Here is a 17,503-nt window from a genome sequence, read left to right on the forward strand (position 1 = left end):
AAAACCTGTACATCAGTTTTCATAGCAGCTTTATTTGTAAGAGCCTAATAACTGGAAATGACAGAAGTATCCTTCCATGCTAGCCACTTGACCAAACTGTGCTACATCCACACAATGGAATACTACCCAGAACTAAAAAGAAACAAACTATGAATGCGTACAACAACTTTGATGGATCTCAAGGGTATTATGCTGAATGAAAACAATCTCACAAGTTATATGCTGTATGGTTTATGTAGTATTCTCAAAATTCTATGTAGTAGTCTCAAAATGAGGTAATTACAGATAAAGAACAAGCGAGTGGTTGCCAGGGGTCAGGATTGGAGTGTGAGGGGAGGTATGGGTGTGATATGAAGGATAGCAAGAAAGAGATCTTAATGGTGATGGAACAGCTCAATATCTTGATTGTGGCGATAGTTACACAAAGGAATACATGTGATAAAATTGTATAGAATTGCAAGACATACACACACACATATACATGAGTGTGTGCAAGAAAGAGATCTTAATGGTGATGGAACAGCTCAATATCTTGATTGTGGTGATAGTTACACAAAGGAATACATGTGATAAAATTGTATAGAACTGCAAGACATACACACACACACACATATACATGAGTGTGTGTAAAAACTAGTGAAATCAGAATAAGGACTGTGACCTTTACGCATAAGCAGAGTATTCCACATCTAGTAGGTATTCTGCAAATACTCAATGAAGGGATAAATGAATAAATGAGTGAAGGTATTTTTTTTTTTTTAAAGATTTTATTTATTCATTTGAGACAGAGAGATACAGAGAGAGAGTGAGAGCATGAGCAGGGGAGAGGCAGAGGGCGAGGGAGAAGCAGGCTCCCCGCCGAGCCAGGAGCCAGACGCGGGGCTTGATCCCAGGACCCTGGGATCATGACCTGAGCCGAAGGCAGATGCTTAACCATCTGAGCCACCCAGGCGCCCCTAAATGAGTGAAGGTATTAAATGTAAATGGTTTCAAGAAATGTTTAAATTATCTCATGAGTCACTGACTCATAATGAATTGCAAAAGAGGCTAGGTATATTTATATTTTACTCTTAAACCTCTTAGGAATAACTGTACTACGATAACATGTTCCTTAATGTGCTTTTCAAAAGCAGAAGACTAGACTGAACAGCTGAAAGATCGGGCTCAATATGAAATTGCTCATGTTCTTCTTTATTTCTTCCTGTTCAGTCATAGCTGTGACAGAACAAAGGAACCATATTGACTTAAATCAGGTATAGGGTAGTACAGACAACTGGCATCACATGACAGAAGACATTTAGCATTTTCTAAATAGAGTCTTTTTAAGACTCCAGCTTAAGATTATCTATTTGTGTCAACCTTCAAGAACCCCTGCATTTTGAGGGTCTGAGTGACCCAGCAGATAAGTACACCAGCCTCAAGGTTGGAAGATTGAATCCAATTTCTGACCACCAATGGCTTAAGTCAGTACATGGAAAGACTGATGTCATTCCTGGTTGTGCTTTTCTCTCCACACCATTCCTGACTTTTAGCACGACTTTGTACTTTTAATACTATGGTAATGCAGGATAGAATTTTTTTTATAAGTAAATGATTGAATGAGTTCCCCTTGAGCTCTGATGTTCAGTAATTTGAACATCTTTAGCCTTAGTACACAGCACTTAAACTGAAAATATATCTTTAAAGGCAGAAGCTCAAATTTGTGGTAAACTAGCCTTGTCCTAAGCTATCAATACCATGCTCATAATCATTCATTCAAAGAAAAGTGGTTGAATCTGTTTTTGGCAGTAATGGAGATACAATAATAAAATGAGATCACCCTAAAGGTCTGTACAAAATAACTGCGAGGCAGACATGCAGATAGACACTTCCACTGCTATGTGATGATACTGCCTATGAGGTAGGTAGGAACATGAAGAGAAAGTGCCCAATTGTGCTCAAAACATCAGGGAAGAATTCCCACAGGGGCAGAGGCTGGAGAGGAGAGTTGAAAGATAAGCAGGAGTTGGCTTGGCAGACAATGAGACAGCATTCCAGAGCGAAAGAACTGATAGATGCCAAGGTTCAGGCTGTTAAAAACCTGGGCATGCTTAGAAGTGGAATGTACTTGGAATGGCTAGTGCAGTGCTTTTCAAACTTATTTTTGCTCTCTTGTAACCCCTAAAACACTTTTGAAAAACTCTGAACCCCTTCATACATTCTAAGAGCAACATCTAAAATAGCGGCAAAGAATGTAATTCCTGCCGTATTATTTTAAATTATCGACAATTAAAGATAAATTTTAAATCTATTCTCCTAAATGAAACTTCAGTAACATAATGGTTTCATAATCACCATCATTCACAAATTCATGGCCATGCACTTTTTTTTTAACATTGGGAAATTATTCATTGCACCTTTTTCTGTTTGAATTTGTGTTTCCATTTCATTTCTCCTGTAGAACTTTATACTAATGTAACATATGCATATTTTTTTAACATCTTTAGTCATCTATTCCTCTGCCAAAGACCTATTTTAAGTAAAACAACTCTTTTGTGATAATTTTTTAATTAAACTTTTTATTTTGAGATAATTGTATATCCACATGTAGTTCTAAGAGATAGTACATAAAAATTCTACATACCCTTTACCTATTGTCTTCCAATGGTAACATCAGCAAAACAATAGTACAATATCAACACCAGGATATTAACATTGATACTGATCATAAGTTATAAAGTGTTAAGAGATTTATTCTCTATGAGTTATCTTTTCAAATGATTGCTTGTCCAAAATTGATCAAAACACTCTTTTAAAATGTTGATTAATAACTAGTAAACAAAATGAGGAATGCATATTTTAATGAGATAAGTGTGGCTTTTCTTCCCCAAATTAGTTCTTGTCTCTGTGGATGAATGTAATTATTGCTGCATTGAAACAGGATTTAGCACCAGTTATATTGTTTTTTTTTTTCTTCTGTAGCTCTGAGTGTTGAGAAGTTTGTTCACATAAATAAGTAGATGGGAAAAAATGGACCTATTTGATTGACTGAATGGATAATGATGCCAAGGTAGAAAATACAGGAAAAGGAGAGCGAATGCAGAGCTAGTTTGGTTTGGATATGTTGAGTTTGGGATCTCTGCAATCTGACTATGCAGGGACTTTCACAGAAGCAGGAGGAGGAGCAGGATTCAGGGGTATACAGAAACCTAAAGAGAGAGAATCTTGAGAAAGTCCCCAGTGGCCCACAAATGCAGCTGCTGCAGAGAGATGAAATCAGTACAAGTCATTTTGGCTAGGTTAGAGAGTCGAGTCTGTCACTCTCGGGCACAGAAGTTAGACACTTCAGAGTTTTCTGGGCCAATCAGCTTCCTAATTGTTCTTGGGAATGTCTGTACTGCCAAAGAACACTCGGAGATCCTGATTGGATTGCTAGCAACATGCACCAATGTCCAGGGGACCCAAGAACTGTGTGGGAGGGAACTTGAACCTGGCTCATAATGGGGGTTTAAACATATAGGTCTTCAAGTGGTCCAGATAATGTGACCGTTGTAGGAAAAAAAAGTCTTTGAATGATAGAGTGGATTAGGGCTTCTTGGATAAGAACAAATGGAATCTTGAGCAAATCTCCTCTCTGAGCCTTATTTTCCCATATATAAAATGGGGATAATAAGCACAAGGAAGAGAACCTAGCACATAGTAGGGCCTCAATAAATATTAGCTTCATTAGTAGTAGCAGCAAAAGTAGTAGAAGCCCCAAATACCACATGTCTGTGGTTAACCTTCCTGGCTATGCCCTCAGCCTACCACCTTACCTTCAACCTGGAGATTTTTCATCCCCGGGAAAGATATTGGCTCCTTTGGGACTCAGTGGATGGGAGGAGAGAGGGTGATGTAGTTGTGGCAGATATCTGGGGAAAGGCAAAGTAATAGTACTATAGGGGGCAGGGGAAGGTAAGAGCAGCAAAATTTGCTCAGAGGTAAAATATCTCTCCCCCAACCAGAACTTTTGTAGGAGTCCCCCAGGGCAAACCCCAGCTTCCTTCCAACCAAACTGTTGGACGTTGATATTAGGGTGTTTTATCAATTGTGACACATGGATGCACAAGGTTGATAAGGCAGCAAGTGCTGAGAAATAGCCATGGATTTGACACGTGGGAAGTCTTTGGTAATCACAGCCAGATTGTTTCTGTGGAGTGCAGGTTCAGACTCCAGAGTGGAATAGGTGGAAGAATCTACTGTAGGTAACCAGGAGCACTCTGGTACAAGTAGTCATTAGATGGCTGGACTAGAGTGAAACAGATTTCGTCCTCAGTCCACTGTTCTTCCCTTTACTATGCCAAAGCAGGATGATTCTCCCAGGAAATAAGGAGTGAATGAGATATATAAACTGGAGAGCACATGTAAATATGAGGAATTATAGAAGCATTCATCAGACAAGCTACACGATGAACAAGATGAAGACTGAGAATTACCCACTAGCTGCTATTATAAATTATTTGTCAGAAAGTGACATTTAGCAAATGGGGTTATTCTGGGTCTCTTGGGGTTTTGAACACAGGCAGCACTCTGGGATATTGAAAACTTTAGACAAAATTGCCCTAGGATGTGAATTTCATACCCTCAAACTGGGGTGCTCCAAAGGTAGGTTCATGCACTTGTAAATAGGGGGAATAAATAATCACCTTTTAGGTGATGACTTGAAAGATCTCTTTCATTTATTTATAAATTCTTATTTTTTTTAGAGAGAGAGACAGCATGTGAGCAGGGGGTAGGGGGAGAAGTGGCACAGGGAGAGGGAGAGAGAGAATCCCAAGTAGGCTCCACTCTCAGAGCAGAGCCCAATGTGGGGCTCGATCTTATGACCCTGAGATCATGACCTGAGCTAAAAGGAAGAGTTGGATGCTTAACCAACTAAGCCACCCAGGTGCCCCAAAGATCTCCTCTTTTAAAACATGACCTAGTAATCATTGAATCCTTGGAGCCCAGAACAGTGCCTGACATAGAATAGATGTTCAAAAAATGCTGAGTTAATAAATGAATTTTTAAAATATCTTTCCCATTAATACTTTGTGGTGCCTAAAATTCTGCTATGAGTATGTGTGTGTGTGTGTGTGTGTGTGTGTGTGTGTGTGTAGCACTACCCTCATCCACAAGCAAGAAGGGATTAACATACTGTCTCTGATGCCTCAGTAATAACATCTTCCAGCTTTTATTAATCGGATTACTTTTCTCCCATGATGTGGAGGTGGCTGGAGAGCCCTGAGTGCTTGACACTTGACAATAGGAGTGGCTGAGAGACTATAAAAGAAGACAGAAAATGACATCATACTGTAAACTCTTTACCCTCTCGGCATTCTTGTCTTGGTTCAGTCTTGTCCAGAACAAGGACTTCCTTCTATGAGACCACAGGCTGTAAAACTAAGAAGCCAATACAAAATTTGGAGATGAATGGATTCTGGGCTGGTTTTGTTAAAAGCTTGCTTCTTTTTCTAGCTCTTGTGACCTCTTCTTTTTTTTTTTTTTAAACTTTCTCCATTTCTTTCTCTCCCTTTGTCTTTCCATCTACCTCTGCACTTTCTTCCCGTGCCCTGCCCCAAAGTGTTCCTTCCTTGAACCTCTGTGCATACTTTGATAGCTTTGTCCCTTCATTGTGGAAAGTGTGTTTGGAGGAGTGTATTTTAGCCAGTAACTGGAAGTAATTATGTAGGCACCTGCAGACCAGCCCTCAACCTCCTTGTTTTATGGCCATATAACATTCGGCCCTAAAAATTTTACAGAGCTGTTTTAAAGTCATTTCAACTTGTGTCCTTTCCTCAAATTGCCTGTGTTTTTGTTGTTTTTTTTCTTTCTAAATAGTAGTAGCTTTGGGAATCATTCTCTTTACTATATGCCACTCTGGCGGTCTTGTACTAAAGCTGGGAAAAGCCAGCTGGAACTTGGGAATGCAGCATCACCTTGGGACTTTGGCTCTCTGCTACTGAGATTTCATCTTTTAATCAGCAACTTTTCTCTTTTTTCTTCCCCTGCACCATCCCCTAGACCACGCAACAACCCTGTCTTATTGTTTTAGCTTGTCCCTTATAATCAAGGCTGAAAGGTCTTCTAAGACTGTATTTGTGCTTCCCTGTCAGTCCACGTGTGGCCACCACTTGCTACATCCAGGGAGCCCCATTCATATTATGTTCTATGTACAAGTTAGTGGTACTGGCATGGATTGACTTCAAGTCTCAGTATATACATTCAGGTATGCAAGAAATGTAACTTTTATTTATTCTATAATTGAACTTAATTTCCATTTTGAGTCCCTACTTACCTGGGTAGTAGACATTTACTCTTAGTCAATTAGCTTCTTTTGCCTGGGGCTGTATCTAAGTCTAGAGATGGCTTATGAATGCCAAGGTCATAGGGGAAAGGATGCATTTTGTCCTTAATAGTCAGGGATGCTGAAATGGCCAACAGACACATGAAAAAGTGCTCAACATCACTCGGCATCAGGGAAATCCAAATCAAAACCTCAATGAGATACCACCTCACACCAGTCAGAATGGCTAAAATTAATAAGTCAGGAAACGACAGATGTTGGCGGCGATGCAGAGAAAGGGGAACCCTCCTACACTGTTGGTGGGAATGCAAGCTGGTGCAACCACTCTAGAAAACAGTATGGAGGTTCCTCAAAAAGTTGAAAATAGAGCTACCATACGATCCAGCAATTGCACTACTGTGTATTTACCCCAAAGATACAAATGTAGGGATCCGAAGGGGTACATGCACCCCGATGTTTATAGCAGCAATGTCCACAATAGCCAAACTGTGGAAAGAGCCAAGATGTCCATCAACAGATGAATGGATAAAGAAGAGGTGGTATATATATACAATGGAATATTATGCAGCCATCAAAAGGAATGAGATCTTGCCATTTGCAACGACATAGATGGAACTGGAGGGTGTTATGCTGAGTGAAATAAGTCAATCAGAGAAAGACATGTATCATATGACCTCACTGATATGAGGAATTCTTAATCTCAGGAAATAAACTGAGGGTTGCTGGAGTGGTGGGGGGTGGGAGGGATGGGGTGGCTGGGTGATAGACACTGGGAAGGGTATGTGCTATGGTGAACGCTGTGAATTGTGCAAGACTGTTGAATCACAGATCTGTACCTCTGAAACAAATAATGCAATATATGTTAAGAAAAAAAAAAAGAAGAAGAAGATAGCAGGAGGGGAAGAATGAAGGGGGGGAATCGGAGGCGGAGACGAACCATGAGAGATGATGGACTCTGAAAAACAAACTGAGGGTTCTAGAGGGGAGGGGGGTGGGAGGATGGGTTAGCCTGGTGATGGGTATTAAAGAGGGCATGTTCTGCATGGAGCACTGGGTGTTATGCACAAACAATGAATCATGGAACACTACATCAAAAACTAATGATGTAATGTATGGTGATTAACATAATAATAAAAAATAAAAAAATAGTCAGGGATGCTGGTCACATGAGATGGCCATTGTTTCCATCACAGGGTCCCACCTTCAGGAGATCTCTGGGAGGCTCTCTGTCATTCTTCCTTTGTAGCCATTTTTCTCTAGAACTAGGGCTCTTACTTAGGAATGCATTCCTAGAATAAGGGAGGATCCCTCTGCTATCAGATCACATGTACCTGTTTTGAATCCTTTTACTGGGGTATTGAAATATAGATTATAGTGTACTTTATCTGAACCCATCACCATCTGTATTTCCCTTTTATCTCTTTTCTCTTCCTCCAGCTTAGAAGAATTTGTTCCAGGCTAAGATGTAATGATGGCATTGGTAATGTGAGGCAAAGATCACTACCCTCCATTCACCTACCATGCTAGCTAAATCCTGCATCCCCTCAGGGCCCAAATGACATAGACTTTGGAAATCTCACAGTCAGAAAAGGGCTTCTTTTTATGCTTTTCACTCTATCTTATACCTCCTAGTGAGGTAATGGATGAATGCAGAAGAGTCTGGCTTCCCGAATTGGCAATTTGGTAGGGGGCCAGAAGCCACTGGGATAAAATGTGAGTATTTCCAAAATGTTGCCCTCCATTCACATTGTTGCTTCAAAGTGCCTGAGTAGGCACTCCTGGGTTTTGTCGTCAGTTCCTAGGCAGCCTTGTAGGACAGGTGTTGGGGAGATGAATGAAGGTAGAGTCTGATAGTGTCTTAGAGTGAAGATTGAGGAACGAAGATACTGTTGAAAACATATATTGGCATGTCTTTCTTCTACTTCCTGTTTCACTGTAGTAAATAAAAGCAGAGAGCACAAAGAAAGGGATTCAATCGTAGGGAAGGGAATCCCAGCCCCCAATTCTACCACCATATTTTATCCCTTATTTGTGTTTTAGTTTTATCCTCTAAGATGAGGAGAAACAAAAAGGAACAGTGGTTTTGAGTATAAGATATGATAATTATATTCTCTATAACTAGGGAAGTAGGAAGGAAAAGATTATTGGCATTACAGAAAAAAAAGGTGTCTTGTATAAATCTGACCTACTTGCAAGGTCTATGAAGAATTAAACTAACAGTCCAATCTTGTAAGATTTCCTTTCCATACACAATCACTACTTTTAAGCTATCACAAATAATTTTTGAATGTCAGTGTATTGTCTGTGGATTGAATGGACACTTGTCTGTCTGTAACTTTGTCCAAGTCTTGTCTGTCTTCTGGGTGCCCATGGGTCTCAGGAACAGAACAACATGGAAATAAAGTGTGAGCAGCCTAGGGGCAAATCAGAGCTCCTCATGTGGAGGTGTTTGTCTCCCTTGCCTGGCGATGCCAGGTTTCACTCTGGAAAGTCTGTCCTGTTTGTGGCCAGACCCTAGCCTTCCCATTTTCTTGATGAATGAAGATGGTTAGGAGGAAGCCAACAAGAGGTTGGGGCAAATGAGCCTGTGTGGTCAGGCTATATTATATAATTATAGTAATATTGACAAATGGTCTAATATGCATTTGGGATTACTTTGTTCCAGAAATTAAGCTAAATGCTTATTTGTCTACATCACTATTTCAATCTCCATAACAACCCTTTGAGGTAGGAACTCTCATATTACCATAAAACAGATCAGGAAATAGCCTTGAGAGCTTTTAAGGAATATTCCCAAAGATAAGGATCAATACATTTCCAGTGAGTGTGACAGCCAAAGAAGGGGCCCATGTCACTCCAAAGGTCATCTTGTGTGAGAGGCTTCTGTGGAGTGCTCTAAGGACCCACCTGTAACCACTCAGAGCCTGACCCACGCTAGTAATGGAAATGGAGGAAAGTGTGGGGCATAGGTATCAGCTTCAGAAGATGTTGCTACTTTTTTTTTTAAAAAAAGATTTTATTTATTTATTTGACAGAGAGAGAGAGACAGCGAGAGCAGGAACACAAGAAAGGGGAGGTGGGAGAGGGAGAAACAGGTTTCCTGCAGAGTAGGGAGCCTGATGTGGGGTTAGATCTCAGGACCCTGGGATCATGACCTGAGCCGAAGGCAGATACTTAACGACTGAGCCACCCAGGCTCCCTGATGTTGCTACTTTTTAAAAAAATACTAACATAGAATAGGAACTGGAAAGTAGCATTTTGTACTATATTTTTATTATTCCTATTAAGTTGCTCCTGGAAGAGAATTGCATATTTCCCTCAGCGGGTGGGAATTCACAGCTCCTCAGACCCTCCTTGGTCAGACCCAAATAACAGAGAGGGTAAGAGAGGGTTGTCATTCTGGGGATGCTGTTTTTACTTATTACTTATCAGGTCTTGTTCCTTCTTAATGAAAAGAAGTTCTCACATTCTTCTTTTTAGATTTTTGGCAGGAAGTCTTTATGCTTCACTCAGGCTTTGGTGTGAATACCTGTGTGTGTGTGTGTGTGTGTGTGTGTGTGTGTGTGTGTGACTTTTATCAAAACATGAAAGAACTTTTATAAACTAAACCATGAAATAAATTAATGTTTCTCCTTTCCTACCCACATGGGTGTATGAGTATGTGTGTGATTAAAACCCACTCCCTTAATAATTTCACAAGTTTATTTTAGTGGGAGTATAAGGTGATTAGAAGAACCATGTGGGACCCCATGCACAAGGGAGAGGGAGGGGAGGGCTTTAGGACCAGCAGGCAGTGAATCTGGATCACTTGAAAATCTAGCAGATCTGAGGGTAGAATGTCTGCGGCTGTTTACACTGGCTTTTCCTTTCCCCTCAGGCTCCTGAGAGGTGGGAGTCTTGGAATACAAGTTACAAGGTGACCATCCATGATAATACAAGTTTTTATTCACGTGGTATTTATGATTGTCTCACACAATCCTGAATGTTAGCTCTTAGCGGCACAGGATGAGAATAGAAGGGAATCTTAGTGATAAGTCTGGCTGGCCCTCTCATTATGCAGATAACCTAGGGAAAGGTGAAAGAGCAGAGCCAAGGTCATACAGCTAGTTAGGGTCAGGACCACATTCCAAGTTCCTTAAGTTCTGGTCCAGTGTGATTCCATAATCACTTGGCCCTATTGAGGAGAATTACTGTAAGAGGACCTTGGGCTTTTTCCTCAACATGTATTGGTATACAGAGCACTTACTTCTAAATTAGAATATACAATATTCTATCTAACACACACATAGCAACTAAGCTCACTACTCTGTTCCATACGATAATTTAGGGGCAAAAGTCCCATCTTTCTGCAATAAAAAATACAACAGTAAATGTGTTAAAAGGTTTATGTTTTTAATTAAAATTTAAGTGCTGTGTGTTAAATCTATATTCTCCTGTTTGGGGAATGTGCATTAAGAGTGCTATGGAGGAAAACCCTGGCCTCCCGTCATTGGTGTAGAGGAGATTTGCTGCGTGTGTTGAGGATTTGCATTTTTATGCTTCTTCCTCTCCTTATAAATAAGCTGGTTTATTGAAAAGAGAATATTCTAGATTTGGAAATATCTCATTTGGGGTTGAGGCAAAAACTTCTGGAGGTTGATGAGACACCCACTATGATAATGACCACCCTCATATCCTTCTCTGACTACACTCCCAGTCATCCCTCCTTCCTATTTTTTGCCATCCCTTCTTCCCAGAATCTTATTTCTGTTCAGCTATAACCCCTTTCTTCTTCTTCATCTTTTTAATTAAAAATTTTTATTTATTTATTTGAGAGAGAGAGAGAGCCAGAGAGAGAGCACAGGCAGGGGGAGCAGCAGAAGGAGAGGGAGAAGCAGGCTCCCCACTGAGCAGGGCGCCCAACTGACGAGGGGCTCCATCCCAGGACCATGAGATCATGACCCAGAGCCAAAGGCAGATGCTTAACCAATTCAGCCACCCAGGCACCCCCATAACCCCTTTCTCCTATCACTGGAGAAGATCCTAAGAGGTCTTGGGTTGTACTGACCATATGTATGGGTAGAAAGTAACTATTGATTGGGAGTTTTCTTTGTCTTTGGTAGCATTCCATGAATTGTGCTTTAAGGAATCTAGTATTCCTTATGTCAAAAGGTATTCTACCTCAAACAGATTCTGTGTTCAAATGAGTTTGGGAAGCAGAAGGTTAAACAATTGCTACAGGGCTTTTCAGGGCCTTCAGCAGAACAAATTCTCAGGCACAGTGTAAATCTGCAGAAGGTGGGTGTGGCATGCTGCATTTTTCTCAAGCCTACTTAACCATGGGATACTATTCAATTTAGGAAGAACTAACTACTCCATGTGGATACTTCAACTTTATAGGTGAATTGTAGCCTTTCAAAGACCTGTTTCTGTCAGATTGGTTTTTTGATTCCAAACCTTGCTTAGAGGTGGGGGAAGGGAAAGGAAGAAGGAAAGACGTGTATGTAGGTGGAGGAAGCTATAAGGGAGTGAAGGCACTTACAAACAACACTGTGCTCTTAGAGCACCTTTGTTGATGTGAATGAAGGAGAGCTGAGAGCATAATGGTGCATGAACTTTGATGATGAATACTACTGCAATTGATGTAAACATGATCTGGAATATTCTGGAATAAAAAATATATCCATCTTGAAATGTGGAAATACTGTATTTTGCTGGCTTTATTCAAATACGGGGCATTCTGGTTGTTACTGCAATAGATCTGTTTTCAAATTACTTTAACTTTATGTTGACATAATGATGCACAAATGAAAGAAATATACAGAAAATAATTTTATAAAAGGAAAAAAGGTTAATGTTGGAGAATAAGAACTTTTACTGGAAGTGATAGAAATGATACACAAGGGAGATAAGGTCTAGCTCTGTTTTCGATGTGAGAGTAGACAGTATATTTCAGGATGGGTCTTAGCATGCCTTGGTTAACATCAGCATGTCTGAGTAGAAGGGAAGAACCTAGAACTTTAATTTAGAAACTGCCATTTGCAGTAAGGTAGTCACTAAATGGGCAGATTGAGTCACTTATTGCAGAAACCAGTGGATGTGGCACCAGATACCCTGTGATTCTGTTCTGCCCATAAAACCATTTATGTAGCTGTGTGTAGGGCATCACATAGAATTCAGGAATGAGACATAGTCCCTGGAATATGATCTTGCGAATGAGAGGCAGGGCTATTCTTTTGGGGAGACTGCTGTACTCACTAGACTATTGATATAGGGAGGGCTCAGGTAGGATGAATGAAGCAAGTCTTGGGAATTGGGATCAGATCTGGGACAGAGGGGCAGGTGCAGCCTGGAAACACAACCAGAGGGTTGGTCCATTGGTTCGTCCATTTGGACCATTGGTCCAAACAGCTATTGACATGACCTGTTTCAGGACTTAGAGATGAGGATGAGGCCTGATCCTGACAATTTTTGGAGATGAAGAAGGAAGGTCAAGTGGTTTCAAACATGGGGAGAGGAAGGAAGTAGGGGTTTGGAATCTGGGATTGGAAAGCTGGGATTGGGAAGCTAGACACATAGAAGTTGGGGTACTTAGAATTCTTTAGCCTTTCCTTTTGTAAATTTACAATGGTACCACTACTTTCATCCAAGCTAAGATTGGATCCAATGAACTCTTCTCTGAAACACCTCCCCTGGTGTTCTCAGGGAGATTTTGGAGAGGTGAGGGTAGGACATATTCCTGCAATGCCTCTGACATTCTGAATTGCACGGTCGTTAAGTTGGACTTGTCTTTTGTCTTAATGGTTGTTGGCTTCTTGTGAGTAGGGGTCATGAAATCAAAAGCAGTGCACATAACTGTCATTTACTAAACTCCTATGGTGTGCCAGATACTTTAGAAAGCCCAAACCCACAAAAACAAAGAAGTAGGTGTCATCATCTTCGCTTTACAGACAACGAAACTGAGGTTCTAGAAGGTCAAATAGCTGTTCAAGAACTCAGAGCTGGTATGTGGAGGGTCAGGATTCAGACCCAGACTTCCCTGGCTCTAAACCCCGTATGCGTTCACCGAGACCAATGGATCTCTACTGGAGAAGTTTCAAAAAATACTGAGGTAGGGCGCCTGCATAACTTAGTTGGTTAAGCATCTGCCTTCAGCTCAGGTCATGATCCCGGGGTCCTGGGATTGAGCCCCACATTAGGCTTTCTGCTCAGCGGGAGACTGCTTCTTCCTCTCCTTGCTGCTCCCCCTGCTTGTACTCTCTCTCTCTGTCAATAAATAAATAAAATCTTTAAAAAAAATACTGAGACATATATCCTCATCCTTGAATATTTGGATTCATTTCATTTGGGCTAGCATTTGGACATCTGTGGGTTTTTTTGTTTGTTTATTTGTTTCTGCTTCTACATATAAGTTTATTTTTTTGAAATGAATTAATTATAATTAAAAAGCATAGCTTGGGGAACATCCATTCTCTTTTCCATAGTTGTACCAATTTATATTTCTACCAACAGTGTAATAGATTTTTAATTTTTTTCTTTTATTTTAATTCTAGTATAGTTAACATACAGTGTTATATTAATTTCAGGTGTACAATATAGTGATTCAACAATTCCATATATCACCTAGTGCTCATCACAACAAGGGTACTCCTTAATCCCCATCACATATTTTGCTCATCCCGCCACCCACCTCTCCTCTGGTAACCATCAATTTGTTCTCTGTAGTTAAGAGTCTGTTTCTTGGCTTATGTCTCTATCCCTTTTTTGTCCTTTTCTCAATTGTTTTGTTTCTTAAGTTCCACATATGAGTGAAATCATATGGTATTTGCCTTTCTCTGACTGACTTATTTCACTTAGCATTATACTCTCTAGCTCCATTCATGTCATTGCAAATGGCAAGATTTCATTATTTTTAATGACTAAATAATATTCCAGTGTATATGTGTGTGTGTGTGTATACACACACATACTCTTCCACTGTGTGTGTGTGTGTGTGTGTGTGTGTGTACACAATGGAATATATATACATACTATCTCTTCTTTATCCATTCATCCATCAATGGACACTTGGGCTTCTTCCATAATTTGGCTATAGGTAGATAATGTTGCTATAGACATCGGGGTGTATGTAGCCCTTTGAGTTAGTATTTTTGTATGTTGGGAGTAAATACCCAGTGGTGTGATTACTGGACAGTAGAGTAGTTCTGTTTTTAACTTTTTGAGGCACCTCCATACTGTTCTCCAGAGAGGCTGCACCAGTTTGCATTCCCACCAACAGTGCAAGAGCATTCCCATTTCTCCACATCCTCCTCAGTACTTACTGTTTCTTGTGTTTTTGATTTTAGCTGTTCTAACAGGTATGAGATGATACCCCATTGTAGTTTTGATCTGCATTTCCCTGATGATGAGTGATGTTGAATCTTTTCATATGTCTGTTGGTCATCTGGATGTCTTCTTTGATGAATGTCTGTTCATTTCTTCTGCCCATTTTTAAATAGGATTATTTGTTTTTTGGATGTTGATTGTATAACTTCTTCATATACTTTGGATATTAGCTCTTTATCAGATATGTCATTTGCAAATATTCTCCCATTCAGTGGGTTGCCTTTTAGTTTTATTGATTGTTTCCTTCACTGTGCAGAAGCTTTTTATTTTGATGCAGTCTCAATTGTTTATTTTTGCTTTTATTTCCCTTGCCTCAGGAGATATAGCTAGAAAAATATTGCTACAGCCAATGTCAGAGATATTACTGCCTGTGCTCTCTTCTAGGATTTTTATAGTTTTAGGACTCACATTTAGGTCTTTAGGACATCTCTGTTTTTTAACTCCACTAGGTGATGTTAATGCACAGCCAGCCCTGAGAATCCTGGCCCTCTATCATGTCATGTTGTCTTTATTGCTATCCCTGGCTTCTAGTACAGCACTCATCTATGTTAGGGGTTAAAGACGTGTTTATTGATTAGTTTAGAGAGTGTTTCTTACCAAAGGGAAGAGCAGGGACTGAATGCCACTAGAAGTTATAAAGTGTTCCCTTAGAGGTTGAAATTGAACACGATGTTTACCAGAAGGCATAATTAAGGATCAGTGGGCTGCTATTCATTACATGCTTAGAGATGTTTTCCAAACCTTCCATTGCAGGTGGCGTTGTCCTCAACCCAGCCTATTATGGCATGTCTGGCCATACCAACATTATGATCCATGAGGTGGGGCATGTCCTGGGACTCTACCATGTCTTCAAAGGGGTCAGTGAGAGGGAATCCTGTGATGACCCCTGTAGGGAGACAGTGCCATCCATGGATACAGGAGACCTCTGTGCCGACACTGCCCCTACTCCCAAGAGTAAGCTGTGCCAGGACCCAGAGCCTACCAATGACACCTGTGGCTTCACCCACTTCCCAGGGGCTCCATTCAGCAACTACATGAGCTATACAGGTACCACAACAGTCTCAATGTGACTATTTTCTATTAAGATTACATGGGAGCCCTTTGTGGCTGGGGTGGGGTGTGGAGGGGAGTGGGAGTGGGCTTCCAACTTTGACTCCACTTGGCTGTGGAGGGGTGGGAGGTGGAGAGGCCCGTGAAGTGGTCATTCATGCCAGAGAGCTGAAGTGTATCTATCATGCCATGTTCTTTTTTCTCATGTCTTTGAAGAACTTAAAGAAATATGACATAAAGGGGTCTTGTGGACTGGATTCTCCTCTGCTAGAGGTCAAAAGAAGAATACTCTTTTATCTTGGATAGTTTAAAAAAATACTGTCTCATTTAAAAAACGGTACTGCTCTCCTGGTCCTGGGAACAACCCTATTATTTGGTCTCGGTATCCTGGATTATGTCTCTTCCTGTCCTCTTTTATCTTCCTCATTTCTGGCAAAAAGTAGTACTAATCATAGTCTCTTGATAACGGACTCAAATTTATCCCTAAAAGTAAGGACTGATTTGATCTGATGATTTATTCTAGGGAGAAGGAAGGAGATGATTTTTTTGTAAGGTCCAGGGGCTTGTTTGGTGATAAATTCTAGGACTATCCAAAAAAAAAAAAAAAAGGTAAATCACAAGACCTTGGTCATGCCTTTGAAGGGAAGAAAAGAGTGGTGAGCTGGTCCTGCTTGTGACTTATCGATATATTTCCATCCAAGTCTCATTTTGGTATATAATTCAGGTGCATTGAATTCATAAGGACCAGCACCCCTGCCTCCCCCAGCAAGGACACAGTGGCCCTTGCCAGGGGAGACCAGACAATGGGGTGCAGGAGGCAGAGCTGTTTAGTTACCACCTTTGAAGTGGGCAGAGAAAACATCTAAGAAACAGGGGGCAGTGTTTGACTGGTGTGCTCTCATTAAAAAAGGCTCTGAAACTAAGATAACTCCTTTTCCAGCCCTATGAAAATTGTATCTAACAGGGAGATGTCGCAGGCTCCAAAAATAAGGTTGGGACCTCCATTCCCAGTCCTACTGCATCCTTGATGTTTTGGTTTGCTCTTTCTTTGAGCATCTCCACTGAATTCTCCCTAACCTTGGTAGAGTCACTGGGCATAAAGCAGGTGTCTGCAACTCCAGAAACGTTCACGAATAAAAAGGCCATATGCTTAAACACTGCCATCTTGTGGTTTCCTGAATAAGTAACCATCAGCTAGGAGCAATCTTCCACCCCAGGGCATGAGTCTCACCCTGGCTCGGCCCAACAGTAGGGTAATGGTCCTGCTTTAGGGATAAGCAAGCGCTATTCTCTGCCTTCTCTTTCCCACTTGCAGCTTAGATACTCTCTGGAACAGAATACATTTAGTCATTTGACAAGTCGTTATGGAACCCAGTAAGTGTGAGGCATTGTGTCGGGTGCTAGTGACTTAGGGCGTGAGCAAGGCGGACTTCACCCCCGCCTTGGTGGTCTTTGCAGGTTAAGACCTTTATCTCTCCTGTTCCTTTTTTTTGTCTCCACAGATGATGACTGCACCAACAGCTTCACCCCTAACCAAGTGGCCCGGATGCATTGCTATTTGGATCTTGTATATCAGCAGTGGAGTCAAAATCGGAAGCCCACCCCCATTCCCCTCCCACCCATGGTCATTGGGCAGACCCACACATCCCTCACCATCCACTGGCTTCCTCCAATTAGTGGGGTTGTGTATGACAGGTGAGAGGCACTTGCCATGCTCTGTCTTCTCTGTGGCATTTTTTATGCACGAGGGGAAGAACGTGAAGTGAGGGGAGACCCGGCTTGGAA

General features: G+C 41.0%; 1 protein-coding gene across 1 annotated transcript in view; it reads left to right on the plus strand.

The window, feature by feature from the left end:
- PAPPA2 (pappalysin 2) overlaps positions 1 to 17,503 on the plus strand; it is a 293,756-nt gene that overhangs the window by 124,936 nt on the left and 151,317 nt on the right. Inside the window, exons 5-6 of the mRNA XM_036117179.2 lie at positions 15,422 to 15,715; positions 17,221 to 17,413. Coding sequence (XP_035973072.2) covers positions 15,422 to 15,715; positions 17,221 to 17,413 — 487 coding nt within the window. The remainder of the gene's footprint in view (positions 1 to 15,421; positions 15,716 to 17,220; positions 17,414 to 17,503) is intronic.

The sequence above is a fragment of the Halichoerus grypus genome, chromosome 7 (assembly GCF_964656455.1).
Source record: "Halichoerus grypus chromosome 7, mHalGry1.hap1.1, whole genome shotgun sequence".
Classification (NCBI taxonomy): Eukaryota; Metazoa; Chordata; class Mammalia; order Carnivora; family Phocidae; genus Halichoerus; species Halichoerus grypus.